The following is a 21,609-nucleotide window of genomic DNA, read 5'->3' as shown; positions in this document are numbered from 1 at the left end:
TTTGTTTGGAAATAATTATTTGGTGGAGGTCACTAGCGACAGTATAGCTAGTCTAGCTTTTAGCTAGCTAGCTGCTCCGTAAGATAGCTTGACTTGCTACAAAGTTATAGAAACAAGTTGGGGAAATAGTACCTAATCGAAACATGTTCTACTATTAACTGAAACGATGAATGAAAAGGTCATATTTTGTAATCTCCCAAAATAAATGTGATATTTGGTGAGAGACTAGGCTCTCCTCCATCTTGTCGTTGTGAAACCCTATTCTCCGTCCGGTAGCGGAACGAGATTGCATGAAGTTGACATACGGCGTAATGAAATACGGCAGGATGTACACGGAGCGTGCACAGCTGCTTGTGCCAAAGAGAGGTAGGTCTATCCCTGTTCTAATGGGCTATTTGTACATCTGGCACTTTCAGCATTCAGATCCTTGTAAAATGGCTTTCGCAATGTCAAATCATAGGCTTTATTAGTTGAGTGACAACCATTGCAATTTGCTGCGTCATTGTTACCAAATGCGCTGTAGAAAATTGGGTTTTACGGGAATTATGTAGCCTACCAGAGTGGACGCAACTCACATCAAATCAAACTTTATTTGTCACATGCGCCGAATACAACATGTGTAGACTTTACCATGAAATGCTTACTTACAAGCCCTTAACCAACAGTGCAGTTCAAGAAAGAGTAAAGAAAATATTTACCAAATAAACTGAAGTAAAAAATTATAAAAAGTAACACAATAAAATTACAAAATCGGGGCTATATACAGGGGGTACCGGTGCCGAGTCAATGTGCTGTGGTAGTAGTTAGTCGAGGTAATTTGTACATGTACTGTAAGTAGGGGTGAAGTGACTATGCATAGATAATAAACAGAGAGTAGCAGCAGTGTCAAATCAAATGGAGGGGGTTCATTTAATAGTCCAGTGGCCATTTGGTTAATTGTTCAGCAGCCTTATGGCTTGGGGGGTAGAAGCTGTTACGGAGCCTTTTGGTCCTAGACTTGGAGCTCCATGACTTGGGTGACTGGAGTCTTTGACAATTTTTTGGCCTTTACTCTGACACCACCTAGTATATAGATCCTGGATGGCAGGAAGCTTGGCCCCAGTGATGTACTGGGTCGTACGCACTACCCTCTGTAGCGCCTTGCGGTCAGATGCCGAGCAGTTGCCATACCAGGATGCTCTCGATGGTGCAGCTGTAGAACTTTTTGAAGATGCGGGCAAATCTTTTCAGTCTCCCGAGGTGGAAAAGGTGTTGTCGTGCCCTCTTCACAACTGTCTTGGTCGGTTTTGTTTTGTTCTTCAAAGCTTCTTTGTCATGCTCACATTGAGGAAGAGGTTGTGTGATCAGGCCTACCAATGTTGTGTTGTCAGCAAACTGAAGGATGGTGTTGGAGTTGTGTTTGGCCACGCAGTCATGCATGAGCAGGGAGTACAGGAGGGGACTAAGCACACAACCCTGAAGGGCCCCAGTGTTGAGGATCAACGTAGCAGACGTGTTGTTGCCTACCCTTACCACCCGGGGGCGGTCCGTCAGGAAGTCCAGGATCCAGTTAAAGAGGGACATGTTTAGTCCCAGGGTCTTTAGCTTAGTGATGAGCTATGTGGGCACTATGGTGTTGAATGCTGAGCTGTAGTCAATGAACAGCATTCTCACATAGATGTTCATTTTGTCCAGGTGGGAAAGGACAGTGTGGAGTGCGATTTAGATTGCGTCATCTGTGGATCTGTTGGAGCAGTATGCAAATTGGAGTGGGTCTAGAGTATCTGGGAGGATGCTGTTGATGTGAGCCACGACCAGCCTTTCAAAGCACTTCATGGCTACCGATGTGAGGGCTATGGGGCAGTAATCATTTAGGCAGGTTACCTTCACTTCCTTGGGCACAGGGACTATGATAGACTGCTTGAAACATGTAGGTATTACAGACTCGGTCAGGGAGAGGTTGAAAATGTCAGTGAAGACACTTGCCAGTTGGTCCGCGCATGCTTTGAGTAAACGTTCTGGTAATCTGTCTTGTCCCACGGCTTTGTGAATGTTGACCTGTTTAAAGGTCTTGCTCACATCGGCTACTCAGAGCGTTATCACACAGTCGTCAAGAGCTGGTGCAGCTGGTGCTCTCATGCATGCTTCAGTGTTGCTTGCCTCGAAGCTAGCATAAAAGGCATTTAGCTCATCTGGTAGGCTCGTGTCAGTGGGCAGCTCGTGGCTGGATTTCCCTTTGTAGTCTATAATAGTTTGCAAGCCCTGCCACATCCGAAGTGCAACAGAGCCGGTGTAGTAGGATTCAATCTTAATCCTGTATTGACGTGTTGCTTGTTTGACGGTTCATCTGAGGTGCTAGCAAAACATTCAACTGCTGATTGTGATTCTCAATCATTCAGATTTTATTTAGATTGTTCAGGTTCCTTATAAGAAATAGGGGTGCACTCAGCTTAGATAAGTCATCTCAGACAGATCCAGCTCCTGAGCTCCCATCAGCAGCAGATATTAATTTAAAATGGAAAATTCATATGTTCGTGCAAAAATATCATATTGCATCAATTTCTTCCCCTAATCAAACTGAATCATTTCAAACTGTCATTAGAGAAGCACATCCTTAATGAAATGATATTTGAGCAAAGCTAACCGTTTTGTAGTGTGTACTGTTACAGAGTAAATTGGTGTGAACAATTTCAGGTTGCCTACTTTCTGGATGTATATACGGTATACAGGGTATTTTGAAATAGCCAAGGGATGTTTTTTTAATACCGTCAATACCATAGAAACCACGTTTTTCAATAAATTGTCATATTAATATTATTAGGGGCCACCCGAGTGGCGCTGTGGTCTAAGGCACTGCATCGCAGTGCTAGCCGTGCCACTAGAGATCCTGGTTAGAGTCCAGGAACTATCGCAGCCGGCAGTGCGGCTTGGCTGGGTTGAAGTGCAAAACAATTTGGCTGCTCCTCCCCCATCTTCTCCATGCAGAGCAGGCAGGCCCGTTGCCCTAGCAACTCCAAACTTCACACAGACACAGCATGCACACATGCTGCTTCAGACCCAGTACTGTTCTTCCTTCAGAAAAGCTTGTTATTTCCTGAAGGAATATATTTTCATTTACGCTTGGTATCATATTTAGCTAGCAGCCTTCATGGAAATTCATTATTACTTGTTTTCATTCTATTGATAGATGCCCAATGGGAACTTGTGCAGGTTTTTTGGCACCCCTTTGTGTACTAAGCCGGTAATACTGTAAATGCCGGGATGAGAGAAGTACGGTGTGGCGATATGAACATCTGGATACTGCCCCACCCTAATAGAGATGTTAATACGGACAGTGATTTCGACACAGCACCAAGCTGAAAGGAACTCAGGGAATTCTGGGAAGCTGAGAGAGACTTTGAGGACAGAGAAAACAAACTTGTCCTAAACCAGATAAATATCTAACTGTAAAGCTACAAACTGCCCCAGTAACCTCTGAACTCTTAGCTTGCTTCAGGATGCCTTCAGAGTAGACATCCATCCAGATGAGACAATCAACACGAAGATCGGCCAGCCTCGTCGAAAACAATAGCATCTTCGCAATCACAACTACACAACGTGACCTGCCTTCGACAGATCCAACTCCAGTTCAGCATGCGACACAGTCAGAAGGCTCTCAGATGGTTCACAGACAGAAGGCTCTCAGATGGTTCACAGACAGAAGGCTCTCAGATGGTTCACAGACAGAAGGCTCTCAGATGGTTCACAGACAGAAGGCTCTCAGATGGTTCACAGACAGGAGGCTCTCAGATGGATCACAGACAGAAGGATCACAGACAGAAGGCTCTCAGATGGTTCACAGACAGAAGGCTCTCAGATGGTTCACAGACAGAAGGCTCTCAGATGGTTCACAGACAGAAGGCTCTCAGATGGTTCACAGACAGAAGGCTCTCAGATGGTTCACAGACAGAAGGCCCTCAGATGGTTCACAGACAGAAGGCTCTCAGATGGTTCACAGACAGAAGGCTCTCAGATGGTTCACAGACAGAAGGCTCTCAGATGGTTCACAGACAAAAGGCTCTCAGATGGTTCACAGACAGAAGGCTCTCAGAATTGTCTCAACCGTCGACGGAACTTCAAATTGGGGAAATGTCTGACCAAACACCCCCACCCCCCCTCCCTTCAGCCTCATTCTCCAAAACAAAATGGGACAGACAGTTAATGACGAAGCTGGCAGCCGCACAGCTTTTCAACTGTAACCGCATCATGGGTGAAAATGAAATTGATTTGAAAATCCTGGTCCTGCCAGGGCAGAAGCAGAGAGGATTATGTGGTGATTGTACTAATGCTGTGTGTCCCCGGCCTCCCTGGCTTTGAATCAGGTCAGTACCCCATCAGAGCAGCGCTGGACAGCACGGTGAGAGATGCTAAAAGGCCGGGAGATGCTATAAACTGTAAAAAACCTGCACTCAGTCGGATGACTTGTTGAGCGATAGGGACCCTCCGGGGGCAAAACATGTGAAATTGTGTAGCACAGTTTTTCTCCTTATGAAATTCCAGCCAATGTTTTTTCCCCATTTAAAATGTGACAACGCTTGTGATATGGTTGTGGAATGTATAAGCATAGTAATAGTTGTAAAACATTACTATTTGTTATTTATGCTAAATACTTCTACAACAGGATTAGGAAATATCAGGAACACATTACCCATTTGACCTATCCAAAGTAATAGATTTCAAATTTTTCAAAACAGGACGCGAGAGCCATACATGTCTCATAACTGAATTATGCAAATGTGTTCATATTTCCAGAACAGATTTGGTTTTGTTTCCATCCTCTATGCCATGCCAGTGATGTCCTCTGAGGGTCACTTGCCAAGGATTCCTGGTAGAGCTTTAAGCTCCTATGAACATTACAGTACTGGAGATGAACACTTAGAGTAAGTGCCCTCCTTCCGAGTATGCTAACGAACTACTTATCAATAACTGCTCTTCCAAATTGATAATCCATGTTTGGAGTCAATGACTTGGCAATTGTTAGAGGTAATAAGGGGGGGATTTATATGGTCATAACAACACAACCACATTACTCTAATAGATTTAATGGAACTTTTGGACTTGAAAAAAATTTGCCCAAGAAAAATGAACACACAGATAACAGACAGGATAATCAGTCTGGTATATGATCAATGTGCAGTTCTTAAAGAGAACAATGAAAATGCATTTTCTATACTGGTGTTGTGCAAATGAGCATAATCTCTTAACTGAGTTTTTTAAAATTTTGTATTGGGATCCGTAAGTCAACAGTTAAGCCATCCACTTTCTACTGGGATCAATAGCAGCTAGTATTGTAAGCAACACTTAAAACAATTCTCTGTTGTAAATCCTAAAATAATCAGAGGCAATCTTTTTGTAAATCCCACCCCAAACTTAAAATAAAACGGCCTGTTCATTGTAATGAGAATTGACAACACTCCAACACTTCATGGGGAGAGAGGTTTGGGTGTGTTTCAGTAGCCTTTAAAACAAATAACATGAAACGAGCTCGAAAGTGCTCTATCCTTCCATACACTTGGAACTATGCCCCTGAATGACATGGAAACAGTATTGAGTAGGTATCATTTATCCGTTTTTATCCTCAAAAGAACGTCTTACATACTGTAGATGGCTCATATTCTTGCGGCTGATATACTTACAGCTATACAGCATAGAACAAACATCTTGTTTTGACAACACGTGTTTCCCGGAAGATGTCAAATAAAATCAAACGTGAGCTGAAGTATACTCTGAGAAGATAGCAATTTCCTAGATAACGTCACGTCATCCTTTCAAGGCCACATTCGCCATCAAACCACAATGTCTTCCAGTCTGATCCTGAGCCGATGCATTTGTTTTGGTTTACAGCGAAGGGGTGAGGACGGGGAAGTGTAACATTTTTATATGTCAAGAATTGAAAGAACCATGGACAGGATTCCCAGATCACAAATTGTAGATTTAAAAAGCTACACAGGGTCTGCTATGCCGGTAGATCTCAATGAGAACTCGCCTCACACATCTGATATCTGAACCCAGCAGGTTTAAACCCACCGAGCCTTTCATACGTGAATAGAAATGGGATATTCGGGTGTCTGTGGCAACGGGCCTAAGGGCAAAAGCACAAGCCCACAATGATCTCCAACCAAATTCTACGAGACGGAGTGGATATTGTCAAATCAATGATAATTGACCTGGCGGAGAGCAATCACAGTGTCTGTGCCATTAATGCTTTAATAAGCAATTGTCCATTTTCTGCACTTCTCCCACATCAGAACGCACCCTGCAGGCCATGGACTGCCAACAAGTGGAAAAGCAATTAAAAAGTAAAGCATTGTGACACGGAAATGCTGCAAAGGGATACAAAATAACTTAGAGATGCAGCCGTGATTCACTTTGACTGAGATGGTTATGTTTGGGTTGTTGAGGTGGTATCAATCTCGAAGTAGTTCAGAATGTAGAACGTTTTCACTGTCATCTAAATGCTTGGGGATGTAACAAGACGTTTGGGACATGAATTAAGTTGAAGCATGCAGAGAAGAAAATGTTCAATTGGTATTAGCCGGCCAAAGAAGTCAATAAATCGTAATCCGCATGATTCTAAGTTACAGCGGACCTATACAGTACCTCGTCTAAAGAAGGCGTCGACATAGACTGCTGTACTAATACATTCATGTCATGTGAATCTCATCTCGTGTGATGAGACTGACTTAAACAATCTTAGGGTTTAACAGATTAACTCTGAGCTGCTCGCCAAGCACATGAGGTTAAAAGGTAAATAGTTGCTAAAGCTAATGTTATACAACAGAGGTTTACTATTGCACACCAAGCATGTACAGTATAAAGATATTATTCTACAATTGATGACACCTGGAATTTCAAATAATCTTCACAAAACCCTTATTTTAATCAATATTAAAGGGCGGATGTTGAGAAAGGCCAATTATTTTGATAATTTTTCTTGCACGTGTTATAAGGACCTTTTTCTTTCTCATCTTAGGGACATTGTTACTAGCACACCACAGCTACTGTGGAACAAAATAGTTTCTTTAAGGGTTCAGCTCCACCTATGCCTGTAATGTCATGACTAAGCCGCAAGCATCGGTAATGGAGTCACGGCAATATTATTTCTCTAGGCCACGGATATCGCAACAGCATGACAAAACCAGCTTATGGAATCAAACAGGCTACACTTTCTCAAGCAACAAATGACTACCCAGAGGGGCCCCCCGCTGAAAGTTCTCTCATAGTGGCCCTTTTTCTTCTATCAGATTTTTCTGTTGAAACTGGGGAGTGACAAATGCATACTGTTTGGTTGGGCTACAGGGTGCACAACTGCAGTTTGTTGTGTAGTCATTGATAATTGAGGTAACTACTACAAAGTCAACTTGAAGCCAACTTCTGTTCACAAATGTAACTTCAGGAATCATGTTTTAATATTATGCTCAGTGAGTGACCCTGTATGGAAGGAAAACAACCAGGCATTGAGCAGAACATCTATTACTGTACAGACTGGATGAAGGCTAAACTCACTCATCATTGAAGGAAATGAATGACTAGATTTTTAAATGGATATTAATCGCTGAGCCTTGGTAACGTTCAACAGTAACTACGTTTGAATTGATTAACTTGATGATCAAGTCATTTAATTGATGGAAGTGATTAGAGAGAGGAAATCCAGTAAGTGGATTATAGGTCCTAAACCTGCTGGGCCTGGCTGTGACAACACCGGAGTGGTCAGCACTCTTTTGACCTACAGGTTAGCTATATAGGCTGTAGGCTACCACAGGCTTTGGGATATTCCCATTGTTCCACTACTGCATCAGCATGAGAGGATCAGGTGAATAGTTCTCTAGACTGAAAGTTAAATGCTTCTCATTTTATTATAACTTCCAATAGGTCTTATGCCCGGATCAGATGACGATTATAATTGTTTTGTACCATTATTTAACTAGGCAAGTCAGCTAAGAACTAATTCTTATTTAAAATGATGGCCTACCAAAAGGCCTCCTGCGGGGACAGGGGCTGGGATTAACAGAATGTGACTGGTAGAATGGGTGTTGTATGTGGAGGATGAGGGATGCAGTAGGTATCTCAGAGAGGGGGGAGTGAGGCCTAAGAGGGTTTTATAAATATGCATTAACCAGTGGGTCTTGCGACGGGTATACAGAGATTACCAGTTTACAGAGGAGAATAGAGTGCAGTGATATAGAGGAGAATAGAGTGCAGTGATATAGAGGAAAATAGAGTGCAGTGATATAGAGGAGAATAGAGTGCAGTGATATAGAGGAGAATAGAGTGCAGTGATATAGAGGAGAATAGAGTGCAGTGATATAGAGGAGAATAGAGTGCAGTGATATAGAGGAGAATAGAGTGCAGTGATATAGAGGAGAATAGAGTGCAGTGATATAAAGGAGAATAGAGTGCAGTGATATAGAGGAGAATAGAGTGCAGTGATATAGAGGAGAATAGAGTGCAGTAAGGAGCATTGGGGGCAAATCTGATGGCCAAATGGTAAAGTACATCTAGCCACCCGAGAGCACCCTTACCTGCCAATTATGTCTCCATAATCTAGCGTGGGTAGGATGGTCATCTGAATCAGGGTTAGTTTGGCAGCTGAGGTGAAAGAGGAGCATTTACGATAGAGGAAACAAAGTCTAGATTTAACCTTAGTCTGCAGCTTTGGTATGTGCTGAGAGAAGGACAGTGTACCGTCTAGCCATACTCCCAAGTACTTGTATGAGGTGACTACCTCAAGCTCTAAACCCTCAGAGGTAGTAATCACACATGTGGGGAGAGGGGCATTCTTCTTACCAAACCACATTACCTTTGTTTTGGAGGTGTTCAGAACAAGGTTAAACGCAGAGAAAGCTTGTTGAACACTAAGAAAGCTTTGTTGTAGAGCGTTTAACATAAAATCCAGAGAGGGGCCAGAATGATGATGATGATGTTGATCTGTACAATCCCTCACACCTTACAGACAATAAGTGCTACAATTAATGAAATGGTACTGTGATATACATGTTCAGGTCAAGAGACACTGGATAGTTCTTGAATTCATGTCTTCAATATAATATCTGAATGTGATTTGCCCTTAGAACATGATTATGTGCTCTGATACAGTCGTATGGAGCAGAAAAGGCAAGCATATTCTACTGTGTATTAGTTCAAGTGCATTGATGCACTATATATACAAAAGTATGTGGAGTGAAACGTCTAGAAGCAACAACGGCCACACAGCTCACAGAACAGGACCGCCGAGTGCTGAAGCACGTAGCGCGAGAAAATCATCTGCCCCCCGGTTGCAACACTCACTACCGAGTTCCAAACTGCCTCTGGAAGTAACATCAACGCAAGAACTGTTTGTCTGGACCTTCCTGAAATGGGTTTCCATGGCCGAGCAGCCGCACACAAGCCTAAGATTACCATGCGCAATGCCAAGCGTCGGCTGGAGTGGTGTAAAGGTCTCCGCCTTTGCTTCCTGGAGCAGTGCAAAGATGTTGTCTGGAGTGATGATTCACGCTTTACCAACTGGCAGACCGTCGGACAAATCTGGGTTTGGCAGATGCCAAAAAAAACACTACCTGTCCCAATGCATAGAGCCAACTGTAAAGTTTTTCATGGTTCGGGCTAGGCCCCTTAGTTCCGGTGAAGGGAAATCTTAACACTACAGCATGCAATGACATTCTAGACAATTATGTGCTTCCAACTTTGTGGCTACAGTTTGGGGAAGGCCGTTACCTGTTTCAGCATGACAACGCCCCCGTGCACAAAGTGAGGTCCATACAGAAAGGGTTTGTCGAGGTTGGTGTGGAAGAACTGGCCTGCACAAAGCCCCGACCTCAACCCCATCGAACACTTTTGGGATGAACTGGAACGCAGACTTCGAGCCAGGCCTAATCGCCCAATATCAGTGCCCGACCTCACCAATGCTCTTGGATGAACAAAAGTAAGTCCTTGCAGCAATGTTCCAACAGCTAGTGGAAAGCTTTCCCAGAAGAGTGGAGGCTGTTATAGCAGCAAAGGGAGGATCAACTCCATATTAATGCCCATGATTTTGGAATGAGATGTTCGACGAGCAGGTGTCCACATACTTTTGGTCATGTAGGGTATGTATAGAGAACATATAACAGCTTGGCATGCAGAGGCCCTGTGGGGCAATACAGCACAGTAAGGGGTGTGTCTGGGTCAATGATTCCCAAACTCTATAGACAACCCGTCAGCGAATACACAACAATACTCTCGTTGCCTCTGTCTAGTGCAGTGTGTACACCTCACAATGGGTACAAAACCTAATATTGCTCTATAAAGATCAGATTGCTCTCATTTAACATTACAAAAAAAGAAAAATATCCTACATAACATCAATTTCCTCCAAGCTATTTTTCAGACATAAGTCATAATGGTTCATTCTTTACCATGTAGGCTATACCAGAAATAAACTCTACATTAGTATACTTTTCAATTCAGTGGTAAAAAAAATCAGCAGGTGTGTGTGAGAGGGAGAGTGAGTTAGAGAGAAATATTGCTGTTGTGTCTTGCATAGGCCCCTCCAAATAATTTGTTTTTGGGAGGGGGGAGGGGTAGTCCTCGCCCCTCACTGACCTGCTCGACCAAAAACACATGTCGGTGACCACGTGACTAATGACATCTGTGTCCAACAATAACATCATAGCCTTAAATTGACAGCTTGCATTGTCTGGGAGGTGATTAACTATAGGCTAAAACTACTCCCAACAAAAAAAAAGGCACAAAGACACAATGGATTCCATCCTCAGTGAAGCTTTTATGGCGCTTTGCACTTATTTTTCACAACCGGGCGATTTGGGACTGTTGTGCAATTCGGGAAATCAAACTGCGTTGTTATGTATTGTATGCTACCCAACACAGCCCTTGCCTCTTCTCTCCGACGTTGAAAAGAGTTGCCTCCTATAATCCGCCGCTTCATCATCTCTGGGCGATTCGATGACGCACTTAACGTTTTCAGTGACTTCCAATGAATACCAGGGCACTGTCGTTTAAATTAGGCTACATCATTATTTTGCAGTTTGGGGATGATAATGTGACTGTGGCATAGACTACATAGTAGATTAGGCTATGGAGCTATATCAAATCGCATATCAGATCAAATTAAAATAATTCACTTGAAATCCCCTCTCCCCCCAAAAAAAGCCTATTTTTATCACTACATTTCTCATCCGAAAGAGGCTATTTTTTTAAATCATATAATACCCAATTGATGAGTATTTAACTTAGTTGATGTCCGATACAATTTAAAACACGTGACATTTCAATCATTTTAATTAGATCACATTAGGCATCAGTAGCCTACACATTAGTGAACGTGCCAATTGAATCAGTGATAATTTCATTCCATGCTGGTTCTATGCACTGCAGACAAAACTCAGCATCACTTGGAGGCTGCGAACGAATGGAAAGTTTAGTTGAGACCTACCTGATAACCGCTGTATCACCCTGACGGATAGTAATGTTGTCGGTCGCTCGCTGCATATCCACACTTCGGACGGGGAACCCTGTAGGAATAAGACACAGGAGTCTGAAAAAAGAAGCCTGCAATTGCCTCCAACACGGTCTCCTTCCGACCAGCATTTCCTAACCGGACGCGCAAAGATCCGAAAGAAAAGTGTTTGGACTTTGAAAGGGAATTGAAGTGGCGCTCCGACCCTTGGCAATATCCTACTCCACGACAAAGTGTGACTAAGGGCTTCTATGATGTTGAGGAAGGTAAATATGCGTTGAAATAACGAAAACAAAATGGCTTGGAGGAAAACATATATTCCGTAAACCCTCTCTGCAAGCGCTGTATTCCACTGTGCGTTCTGCTCCCGCGCAAAGGCAGCGATGAGCAGGCAGCAGAGTTCTTTAGAGGTGGGGAGGAAATTCAAACCTCTCCAGTCACCAGCGCCTCTCACTCTAGCGCTCTCTCTACCCGATTACCCCACCCCCGTTTATACATCGCACTGCTGCCCCCTTCACGAGAGTCTGATGCGCCCTTATTGGTTGTCACGACAACAGCACCAGCTGAGGTCCCTTTCTGCTAGACCCAACTGCGGTCGGCAGCTGAGAGGAGAGGAAAGTCATTGGCCATGTGTCGAAGTAAATGCCTCGCTTGTTGTTCAAGGTCCACAAGTTAAGACTACATGCCAACATGGTCATAACATGACCCAAAGAAATTGTAAGCAAAATGTAGTTTTTGCAATTGAATTCATGAGCATACAAGTTCACATTTTAATTGATTGATGTTTTATTTCTTTTTATTTGATCAAATGTGTGTGGGAGGCTTTTCTGCTGTGCATTAAAAACCTACAGTATTGGATGCATTGTGCTTGCTTTCCCTCATACATAGAAATAGAATGATAATTGTATTCTAATTCTGTCATTCTATTTCTATGATCCCATATAGCCTACCTCAGGTATTTCAAAAGGACTGTAGGGCTACCAGTATAGCCCAACTATGGAGCGGAATTGCTCAACACTGAAGACCATGTCGAGCATAGCATAGCATAGCATAGCATAGCATAGCATAGCCACCTTATGTTACCTGGCTATGCACGACCACCTGAACTGAGCTCTGACATATAGCCTACATTAGAAAACAATTTTGACTCAAAAAAATATTATTTCCGTGTTCTATTTTGTAAGCTGATGTATTTCATTAACGGCTACAGAAACATATTCTACTGTTCAAACATTCATTTTCTTTTTATCTTTAATACGCTCACCACATGATGAAAGAGCTGATGGGTAAAGTTGTTTATTGTTTATAGGGTCATGCCCAATCTGTCATCATAAAACTGTGTCTAGACACATTGGCTTTGATTTTAACAAGGATGGTAATTATATTCACTTTGGCTGTTACTGGTGCAAGAGTTGCAAAGGGCATGACTCCAACTTCATCAAAAATGTAAATATGGCAACCAAACATTTTTTTTTTGCTTTCTTGCTAATCAGGAAACAGATTTAATAGGCTGTTTCCTTATGTTCAATCACCCCACAGCTTAATTAATTGTAAAGTGAAATCAGACAGTATTGCACATTTGATCATAATGGGAAAAATAGTAAACAGCATCAGCATTCTCTGCATGCTGTCTTCATCTCCGACATAGAACCTGTGTTTATATCCTGAATAAACACCAGTATTTGTTATTATGATTAATGATCGAATGTAATCCTTTGTTGACCGCCAAAGTAGCTTACAGCAGGGATCATCAACAAGATTCAGCCGTGGGACATTTTATTGTCTTCAGCGGATGGTCAGGGAGCCGGGAACATAATTATAAATCATTTGTAGACTGCAAATTGACCGCAAGAAGCCCAAACAGGTAGAATATTTGATTAAAACAGTTGCTTACATTTGAATATGATCACATACACAGTATCTCTCTATGATGCGTGGGGATACTTTGGAACAGAATTCCCAAATTAAATTCACTTGGAGCTGATTTGCAGGTGTCTTTACAGTCTTTAATGTCCAACAATTACAAAATAGCTCAAAAACCTGGTGGGCCAAATTCAGCCAGTTGGGGAACCCTGGCCAATAAGAACAGTCTGTGGTTCAGACAAATTGTGAAGAGTAGCACTAAAACACACTTGGTTTCTCAGTTTCAGCATCAGCAGCATTCTGCAATGAGGCTTTAGTGTGAGATTAGCCCAGAATGGAACTGCATCTGTGAGAGATTGGAAAGAATTATGAGCATAATTAATATGGGACAGTTTATGGAAGTGCTCATACTAGTGCATTAGAGGGAGCACTAAAATGCTTTCCGCTGTGGATCCTCCCTCATGCTTTTTCGAACAAAATGTCAAACTCAATCTTCCTTTACGAAAAGCAAAGGAGAAGTTTAAGCAATATAGAATAGTTTGTACATGGCCAAGCTCTATGCATACTAAGGCCCATTGATTATTTCTTTTTTAGTATGGACAAACTCTTCTATTCATATTCAGAGCCAGATTAATTACGCATGTACTTTTTATTTGCAAGAGAGAATAGGCTACAACGCTAAAGTAGATCAATAACACATTCATATTAAGATAATTAATTAAACTTTAAAGTGAAAATTATTCATGTTATTCACTCACTCTTTGACTTTCATGTTCTAGCTTTGTTCTTACCCTTTTAGTAACACTTGACAACTAGTGTCATCACCTTATGACACAGTCATAACCATGTCATAATATGTCATGAGAGCTTACATAACTTTTCATAACCTGTTATAATATGGTCATAACACTGTCATGACATATATTTAGGCCGGTTGTGACATGTATTGCGTTATTTTGTGGCTGTTTATGACACCTTCATCAGAGTGCCAAAACCCACAAAACCTACCACACAAGACAAAACATTCCGTAACGCCATAAACATACTGTTGACAAGTAGGCTATGTTATATAACATTTGCTGGAATTGACCATATGAAATGATCATTGTAATTTCACACAACTTGATGTCAGACATGCACCTACCCCAATAGTCTGTTGCTGATGACTGGGATGAATGCAGGAGCAGGACAAGACACCCTCTTTTTGATTGATGGCTGACATAAGGGCATGTACGTGATTGGCCTATCTGGCTTTCTGATTATGATGGTCATGATGCTTCTTGACAGTGTCATAAAGTGTATATTCTTTGTCCAAGTAAAGTGACACAGGATGGTCATAACGCTTCATGAATGTGTTTATACAGTGCATTTATTGAAAATATGATGGAAAAAAACAGGACTGTAAGGAATTCATTTCAACAACAACAAAGGACTTAAGAAACAAACTTTCAAATGAAAGGAAACGTCTTGCCAGGGAAAAACACATTTGAATAAATGTGGGTTTTGACACTCTTATGTAGGTGTCATGAACAGCCATAAAATAACGCATCATGTCAGAACAGCTGTAAATATATGGGTCATGACAGTGTTACGGCCATATTATGACACGTTAAGTCAGCTGTCATGACATATGACACGGTTATGATCGTGTCATAACGTGTTTGGACGCTGGGTGTCAAGTAAAGTGTCACTGTTATTTTTCTTATTCTCCTCTGAAAATGATTGTTTTTGCACTGGTACAAAATGTGTAAGTTCATCAGGCCCTAAATATCCCATTGCTCATAGCCACAAGCCTTCCACTGATGCAACATGGGAAAGATCATTTAGAGCTACACCCTGCTCTCTTTTCCTCCCTCACATTCTGTACATTATCCTACTGCAGTACAGTGACGTGACTGAGCACCAAGAACACTGAGAGAAGACCGGGAGAGAGAACTCCCCTCCTCCTTCTTTGCCCAGCATACCGTCAACATTTGATATGGTTACCGTTCATCTGCATTCCGAGCCTGAACGCTGCCCTCGACCACACGCTAGACTAGCGAAACCCACTAAGCCTTTCCTCACACAGACCTCCCCACATACTGTACACTGCTGAAAGAAAGAAGACTGACAGAACTAGTTCCATGGCACTGGGCTGCTCCAAGCTCCGGCGATACCAGGGGTATTGAAACACTGGAAAGCCCTGTTGTATGTTGGGAACGACATACCGTACTATGCAAATCACGTTGTAATACAGTATGAATTGTACTAGCGAGTGAATTTAGATGTTGAAGGTACAGTATGCATAGATATAAGTCCACATGCATGAAGGACAGCAATTTCAGAGGCATTCTAGAGATGAGAAAAACAACCGTAACCCTACTCAGCATATTTATGCTTACTCATAACATGCAGCGTGGTGGAGATTTGTCATGACTATCGCTATTTGCACCATGTTGTCACTCCACATGTCTGGAGAAAGTTTTGTTCCTCTGTCTTTGAACAAACTGTTATTGTGGTAAGAGCAGAATGTGGTGAGATAACACTGAGTGAGTGAACCGTATTGAGAAAACAGTGAATGAGCCTCAAAACTAGAACCTGAAATGAGGTCCATTTAAAGCCTGCTAAGCTGAACAAAGAGTTCTGTTATCCCCTCATTAAATGATCCCCCTCTTCAAATTGACAAACTCAAAAATATTGGAGAAGCAATTTCAGGTAAAAAAGGGTTGATCATTATTGAACTCTGCCAGGCATGATTCTTCACGAACTGTGTAGGGTAACCTGGTTATAAACACAAATGGTTCTAGGACCATTACTGAACTTTGGGTGATCAATGAGGCATTCTCACCCCTGAGATCATACTATTACCTAACTTACTATGGCCCATGTCAAAAGGGGAAAGGGAACATTAAGGGAACACACCCACCGACAGTGTGTTCTGATTAATTTCATTCTCTTTGTGGGGGGGAAAAAAAAGAAGAGTGGATGCATAATTTACCTTGACATTCCCGTCATACGTGAGCTCCTGGCAGCGAAATGCATGATATGCAGGAAAAAGGATACGGCACCCACACTCAGCAATATATCACAGGAGGAACACAATGAATTACACAATACATTACATCTACAGCCAGATGAGCCGTTTGTCAGCAAAACTCAAGCTGGCAGCAAAGATAATAAAAGAGAATGGGCACAAAGAATGGCAATGTTGTGCACAAAGTGGTGATTGACCTGCTTTTAGGGTTTCTGATGAGGGAGAAACCTTGTTAAGCCCTCAACTAGCACTGACATTTCAAATCAATTGTCTTGGCATGACTAATATATTTCCAGAAGTATCAGATTGATCCTGTTCAGGATCAGTTGAAAGGATGGGTGGAATTTTTTGCCATATTATTTTCAGCTATCCAATCAGATCTACAGGAATGCGTAGGAAGTAGGGACTAGGCATACATTTGGAATTCAGCAAAAGTGTGGTTTGCTGTTAGTGTAAAACTCTGCTTCTTTGGTGACGTTTCCTCTGTCAGCAAATGTTGTCCAGTGAGCCATGAGATCTTTATGCTGACGTCAGTGCTGATAATGTCCCAACTGATAATATTCAAACGCACGGCGAGCCAGTTTTTTTAAATTTAAATCCCCAGCAGCATAGATTGATTACATGCCAAGCCAAAATAAGCATATTGTTTTTGCGCAGTACTGAGATCCAAAACATCAGTCACACTAATGTGTTCTCTGCTAACAGATTTTCTTGAAATATTTGGCTTGGCAAAAGCCATCATGGTTCCTCCACAAATACGTTGCTTCACGCATGGAATAAACACCCCAAAAACTATTTGGTCAACGTAGCTCGGTTGCCAGAGATGTTTACCTTCATAAAGACGATCACAAGGCGAAAACACAACTCGGAAGTGAATGCTACAGTAATAACCGTATGTATCCATTTTTTGTTTTCATACAAGATGTTCTTTCCTCAAGTCCTGTATGTAATAGAGTTCATTTTATTCTTTGCAAAAAATCCATGTGCAAAAAAAAGATAACGGTCAGCAAGAAGCCTCTGAATGCTAAAATCCTACACAAGGTTAAAATCCTCACAGACATTATGTACGGTCTTGTGAGGTGAACAGGGACTGAGGTGTGAAAACACTCTGCATTATCGGATGTATGAACATTCCCATGAATATGCAATTACAAGAAGCCCTGCATATTGCACGATTGCTGAAATGATAACTCACATGCAACCGAGAGTCAAATCCAGAGTGCACAACCTTCTCCAAGTCAAGGCCAAAAGATTTATGAATCCAGACATCACTGTTCCAACAATGTATTCTGTGATCAAAGGGAATCAAATGCATCTGGTATGGGTCAGTCTCCATGCAAATGGAGATCCTGACATTACGCCCCATGATTGGAGAAGCTAATCATGCAGCGACTCATTCTGAAGGCGTGACGGTGGGAGTTTGACCTTTCCCAGAGTCTCCACCAACCCTCAGGTCATTATTTTGCTATTCATTTCACAAACAGGCTGTCCACATAGAGGCGTAGTACATAAATAGAGCAATAGAAAAATATTGTATTGAAGGCGAAAAGCACAAGAAAAAAAGCAACTGAACGCTGAGGTATCAACAAAGGTGTTGACATACTGTACAGTACCCATACTATCATAAAGGTTTCGCTAGTCGTTTATGTTTTATATACTGGAAATTTATATTACTTGTTAGAGACTCAATGCCACAAACAGCCATTGCAGACACTATGTGCTAACACTAGACTCACCTTGTTGCAGTGCAGTCTTTTAAGACAAACATAGTGACCAAATCAAACTACAAATCTTAAAAGATCCTCTGTACCGTTCACTATCTACCTCATAGCCTCATAGCATATCTTATACACCCTATTTTGTCAGCTTGGATTTTGGTTACAATCAACAATTGTTCAATTTACTACTTCAACCAATTTATTTATCAGTTTGCTTCTTTTTTTTTGCCTCCTTATCATGTTCAGCTTAGTGAGTTGTTGTGCGTCCTAACTTTTCTGTAAACATAGGGACATGGGAATAGTGGATGACTTGAAGGCAAATCTGTGAAAACACAACAGAAACGTACCACTGCATGAGTCTTGAAGGTTACACAGGAAAATGGGATTCTTTTGTTTTGATTGTTGATCTGCAAAAGGTCACTCTGGAGGGGGGAAAAATCCCTTGGGATGTACATTTGAATTTAGGCCTAATTCTAGCACATTTCCTCCAAAAACATACACTACCGTTCAAAAGTTTGTGGTCACATAGACATTTCCTTGTATTTGAAAGAAAAGCACATCTTTTGTACATTAAAATAACATCAAATTGATCAGAATACAGTGTAGACATTGTTAATGTTGTAAATGACTATTGTAGCTAGAAACGGCAGATTTTTTAAATGGAATATCTACATAGGAGTACAGAGGCCCATTATCAGCCACCATCACTCCTATGTTACGATGGCACTTTGTGTTAGCAAATCCAAGTTTATCATTTTAAAAGGATATTGATCATTAGAAAACCCTTTTGCAATTAAATCAGAACAAGAATAGACTGAAGAGTTTCAGAAGAAAGGTGTCACACCCAGATCAGTTTCACCTGTCCTCGTTATTGTCTCCACCCCCTCAAGGTGTTGCTTGTTTTCCCCAGTGTATTTATCCCTGTGTTTCCTGTCTCTCTGTGCCAGTTCGTCTTGTATGTTTATCAAGTCAACCAGTGTGTTTTTCCCTTACTCCCTTTTCTATTCTCCTTTGCTAGTCCTCCCAGTCCTGACCCTTGCCTGTTTTCTGGACTCCATGCCCGCCTGCCTGACCATTCTGCCTGCCCTGACCTCGAGCCTGCCTGCCCTTTGGTACCTCCTGAACTCTGAACTGGTTTTGACCTTTTCCCTTGGATTTATTAAACATCTTAAACTCCAACCATCTGCATCTGGGTCTCGCCTTGTGTCATGATAAAAGGTCTTTGTTTCTAGCCATTTTGCGTCTGAAATCGAATCCACAAATGCTGATGCTCCAGATACTCAACTAGTCTAAAGAAGGCCAGTTTTATTGCTTCTTTAATCATCACGACAGTTTCCAGTGGTGCTAAAATAATTGCAACAGGGTTTTCTAACGATCAATCAGCCATTTCCAGCTACAGTAATCATTTACAACATTAACAATGTCTACACTGTATTTCTGATCAATTTGATGGTATTTTAATAGACAAAAAAAATGTTTTTCTTTCAAAAACAAGTACATTTCTAAGTGACCCCAAACTTATGAACGGTAGTGTACATATTACCTCAACTACCTCGAATAACCTGTGTATATAGCCTCGTTATTGTTATTTTATTGTTTTACTTTCTTTTTACTTTAGTTTATATCGTAAATATTTTCTAAACTCTTAGTTTTCTTAACTGCATTGTTGATTATGGGCTTGTAAGTAAGCATTTCCCGTTAAGGTCGACACCTGTTGAATTCAGTGCATGTTCCAAATAAAATTGTATTTTATTTGTTTCTCACGCAAACACACACACACCTTCTCAAGCAAACACACATTTTCCCACTTCCTTGCAGTCTACAGACTTCATCCCTTAATGGCTGGCCAGTAGAAAGCAGACTCTTTCAAACCCAGATGAATTATGCAGTACTTCTCCATATGAATGGATAGAGTCCCTTGATAAAGAAATAAGTTCCTAGGATCTCTGGAGACAGAAGCCCCGAAGGCCTATCTCTAGGCCCTCAGCCAAAATCTGCATGATTTAAATTTTTCTAATTAGTATCCCATATAAAAGTACAGAGCAATAATTGCAACCGCCACTGCCATCCCGACCCATTTCTTTCAACATAGAACATTTGCTGTAAGTTATCATCTTTTTCACTTTCAAATCAAAACCATGAAACAAAAGATAACGTTGTTGCAGTGCTGATGACAGATCGGCAGAATCATTTGAAGGGAGTACAGTAGAACTCCCTAATTGCCAATGAGGACTTCACACACAGTCTTAAGAATAAGCTAATAAGAGGAAATGTAATTAATTTGAATTATCATAGCATTAAATGATCATACAGCCATGAAGCTAAGAATGAATTCTATTTGTGTTCCTCTGGTGAAATTGTTTATGATAGATCAGGACATCTAAGCTTATGGTACAGCTAATGCTAAGAGGAGACAGAGTACTATCTTGCACCCGCTTGCCACATGTTAGACTCTAGACTGGTACATTTTCATCTACACTACCTCTATGAACAGACACCCATAGTAACTACAGTAATTATGCTAATCCCATAGTTTTTGCATAGCTTGTTTACTGCTGGGGTAGCTGGATGGATTATCAGACTCTTAACCTAAGGAGAACCTATAGCCCCTCCTGCAGGGCTAATTGCTCTGTCTGTCCTCAGCCAGAGCTGAGTTCTTCTGTTGTGCTGCCTGTTGGAAATGGACCAGTGCGTGATGGAAGGAGGGACGGGAAGGTCAGAAGGGAGCGGAGGTGACCTATAATCCATCACTGTGTTATTAGGCCTCATGCATAATGACCCAGAGTAGGACACGCTGACACCAGCCAGCGGCGAGTCCTGGGATGCACAGCGCAGTCAGAGCAGCTCCTCCATCTGCTGTAGCTGCACCATGCGAGCTCAGCCAAGGGCACAGACACCTCAGTTTGCACTGTGGTATCATTACTATTTCACAGGCCCTACAACTACCACTCAGCACTCTCATAGGGTTGCCACTGCTCTGCCTTGTAGAATCACTGGGCTGTAGCCATGTCATGGCACAACTACGTATGTCCCACAGAATATTTTCCTCACGGTTATGTAACGTTGAATATCTCAGACCTACAGTGGCTGGCTGTCAGACATCCACTCCTTCTTGAAGAACCACTATCCCTCATTAGCCTCATAGCATCAGTCTCACTCTGTCCATTATGAGATTTGCCTTGCACAGTCACAGTCTCAAAGCACAGTCTCAAATCAACTTGCAGAATCACTGTCTCGCTATCCTAAAATCACTGTCAGTCTTAGGGGAGATAAATATGCTAAGGAGCCTTGTGGTCTGTCTTACACCATCACAATCTCCTAGAATAGTGTTCTGTAACAGCCGGGCTTAAAGCCACTCTCACTTCATCACAATCTTATTCGAGTCACTGCAACACTATCGGTTGAAACCATTTTGCTTTCTGAAAGCATCATACTACCACAAAATCCCTCTGTGTCACATTCCACTGGCTTGTCGCATTGTGAAAGCATCATACTACCACAAAATCCCTCTGTGTCACATGCCACTGGCTTGCCGCATTGTGAAA

The 21,609-nt window shown here is 41.8% G+C and overlaps 1 protein-coding gene across 2 annotated transcripts in view; it reads right to left on the bottom strand.

Moving 5' to 3' along the window:
• LOC135546205 (limbic system-associated membrane protein-like) overlaps window positions 1–21,609 on the bottom strand; it is a 474,265-nt gene that overhangs the window by 130,746 nt on the left and 321,910 nt on the right. The window contains exon 2 of one of the 2 annotated variants that reach the window (XM_064974438.1): window positions 11,447–11,525. In XM_064974438.1, the coding sequence (XP_064830510.1) occupies window positions 11,447–11,525 (79 nt within the window). Of the gene's footprint in view, window positions 1–11,446; window positions 11,856–21,609 lie in introns of those variants that run through there. The other variant, XM_064974437.1, reaches the window with a different exon arrangement.

The sequence above is a fragment of the Oncorhynchus masou genome, chromosome 9, assembly GCF_036934945.1.
Source record: "Oncorhynchus masou masou isolate Uvic2021 chromosome 9, UVic_Omas_1.1, whole genome shotgun sequence".
Classification (NCBI taxonomy): Eukaryota; Metazoa; Chordata; class Actinopteri; order Salmoniformes; family Salmonidae; genus Oncorhynchus; species Oncorhynchus masou.
Note: the sequence above shows the minus strand (reverse complement) of the source record. Positions and strands in the feature narration are given on the sequence as shown.